The sequence below is a fragment of the Choloepus didactylus genome, chromosome 4 (genome assembly GCF_015220235.1).
Source record: "Choloepus didactylus isolate mChoDid1 chromosome 4, mChoDid1.pri, whole genome shotgun sequence".
In the NCBI taxonomy this organism is placed as follows: Eukaryota; Metazoa; Chordata; class Mammalia; order Pilosa; family Megalonychidae; genus Choloepus; species Choloepus didactylus.
In genome coordinates, this window is record NC_051310.1 from 130,047,779 (window position 1) to 130,050,461 (window position 2,683).

Sequence of the window (2,683 nt, forward strand, 5' to 3'; positions counted from 1 at the left end):
TTGCAAATCATATATCTAATAAGGGACTTATATCTAGAATATATATAAAGAACCCTTAAAACTCAATAAAAAGAAAATAACTCAGTTAAAAAATGGGCAAAAGACTTGAAGAGATATTTCTCCAAAGAAGATACGTAAATGTCCAATAAGCACATGAAAAGATGCTTAACATCATTAGTCATTAAGGAAATTCAAATCAAAAACACATTAGGCTACCACTTAACACTCACTGGGATGGCTATGATTAAAAAAAAAAGGAAAATAAGTGTTGGCAAGGGTGTGGAGAAATAAGAGCCCTCTTATATTGCTGATGGGAATGTAAAACGGTGCAACAGCTTCTGTGGAAAACAGATTGGCAGCTCATCATTAAGTTAAACATAAAATTACCATATGACCCAGTAATTCCACTTCTAGGTATATACCCCCCAAAACTGAAAGCACATGTTCAAACAAAAACTTGTTCAAAAATGTTCATAACAGCTTTAGATATAATAAACGGAAACGAAAGGGAAACAACCCAAATACCATCAACTGATGGATGAATAAACAAAATGTATTCTGTCAATACAATGGGATATTATTTAGCCATAACAAGAAATGAAGTACTGATACATGATACAAGAGGGATGAAACTTGAATACATTATGATCAGTAAGAGAAGCCAGACACAAAAGGTCACATGGTTTATGATTCCATTTATGTGAAATGTCCACAACAGGCGAATCCACAGAGATAGAAAGTAGATGGGGAAGAAAGAGCGAATGCGCAAATGGATTACAGGAGATTTGGGGGGGGGGGGGGAGTTGATGAAAATGTCCTAAAATTGATTTGGTGTTGGTTATATAACTCTATTAATATACTAAAAGTCACTGGATTATTAACATTAAATGGGTGAATTTTATGTAAATTATATCTCAATAAAACTGTTATTTTTTTTTTAATTATTAGATCTATCCCCAGAGATTGCTTTTTTTTTTTTTTTTTGAAGATGCAGAAGTTTTTATTGGTCACCGGTTCCCCAGAGGGCACCCTGCTTCTGCTGCCTCAGTGCCTCAGAACTTGGGTGTCGTTGGTCTCAGATACCACTTTGCCGTCCACGATCCTGCGGGTGGTGGTCTTGTGGATGGTTTGCATGGAGTTGCTGCAGCCCAGGGCGTCGCTGAGACTGAAGTCCTCTCCGTCTTCTAGCAGGCGGCGATAGGTGGCAATCTCAGTCTCCAGCTTGACCTTGATGTTCAGCAGGGCCTCGTACTCCTGGGCCTGGCACTGCCCCTCTGCCCGGGTCTGTGCCAGCTCCGATTCCAGGTGCAGCAGGACCCCGTTGAGCTGCTCCATCTGCAGGGCATAGCGGGCTTCCACCTCCCGCAGGCTGTTCTCCAGGCTGGCTTTCAGATTCCTCATGGAGTCCAGGTCAATTTCCAAGGACTGGACAGTACGTCTCAGCTCTGTGAGTGTCATCTCAGCAGCTCCTATCTCAGCGGACTGAGAGGTGACCACTGTGGTGCTCTCTTCAATCTGCTGAGACCAGTACTTGTCCAGCTCCTCTCGGTTCTTCTGAGCCAACTCGTCATACTGGGCTCGGATGTCTGCCATGATCTTGCTGAGGTCCTGAGACTTGGGGGCATCCACCTCCACGGTCAGCCCAGAGCTGGCAATCTGCGCTTGTAGGCCCTTTACTTCCTCCTCATGGTTCTTCTTCATGAAGAGCAGCTCCTCTTTGAGAGCCTCGATCTCCGTCTCCAGCTGCAGCCGGGTGACGTTGGTGTCATCAATGACCTTGTGGAGCCCATGGATGTCACTCTCCACAGACTGGCGCATGGCCAGCTCCGTCTCGTACTTGACTCTGAAGTCATCTGCAGCCAGCCGGGCATTGTCAATCTGCAGAACGATGCGGGCGTTGTCCACAGAAACCTCAAAGATCTGAGCCCTCAGTTCCTCGATGATCTTGAAGTAGTGGCTCCAGTCCCTGACCTGGGGTCCCTTCTTCTCCAGGTGTTCCCGAATTTTGCCCTCTAGTCTCCGATTCTCAGTCTCCAGGCTCCTCACCCTGTCCAGGTAGGAGGCTAGGCGGTCGTTGAGGGCTTGCATGGTCTCCTTCTCGCCCTGGATGCCCCCCATTCCCGCCAGACCCCCGGCCACCCCGCCGGCCAGGCCCCCGGACCCCCAGCCGCCCCGGGAGCTGGAGGAGCGGGACACGGAGATCCGGGAGCCCGAGCCCCCGGCGCCCGCATAGACGCTGGCCGCGCTGCTGGCCGGCCGGACCCGGTGGCTGGGCAACTGGACCGAGCCCAGGGATCGGTAGTTGGTGGAGAAGGTGGTGGAGCGGGTGGTGAAGCTCATGTTGTCTGGGGAGTGAGGCGAGAGGCCAGGACTCGGGATATGGACGCAGCAGAGATTGCATTTTAATTAGATTGGTATATGGCCCAGGCATCAGGATTTAAAAAGCTTCCCAGGTGATTCAAATGTGCAGCAAAGTTTGAGAACCACTGATCTGAGTTAAACAAGGTTAGCTTGATAGTGATTGATTTAGGCATGGACATAGATACAATTCTGACAAATAAGATATAAGGAAAAGTCTACCATGGAGGCTTCTGGGACAGCTTCCAATACAGTTGTCACTAACCATGAGTGGCTACACAAATTTAAATTAATTAAAATTAGATAAAATTTAAAATTCATTTTC

The 2,683-nt window shown here is 47.3% G+C and overlaps 1 protein-coding gene across 1 annotated transcript; it reads right to left on the minus strand.

The window, feature by feature from the left end:
• Nucleotides 1-967: 967 nt before the first annotated feature.
• Nucleotides 968-2,400, minus strand: LOC119533355 (keratin, type I cytoskeletal 18-like). The gene has a single exon (XM_037835404.1). The coding sequence runs from the start codon at nucleotides 2,338-2,340 to the stop codon at nucleotides 1,045-1,047; it is 1,296 nt and encodes a 431-aa protein (XP_037691332.1). The 5' UTR covers nucleotides 2,341-2,400; the 3' UTR covers nucleotides 968-1,044.
• Between the last annotated feature and the right edge of the window lie 283 nt (nucleotides 2,401-2,683).

Bases quoted from the DNA above. Each gene is read 5' to 3' on its own strand.
- LOC119533355 (XM_037835404.1), bottom strand. From the start codon at position 2,340: ATGAGCTTCACCACCCGCTCCACCACCTTCTCCACCAACTACCGATCC.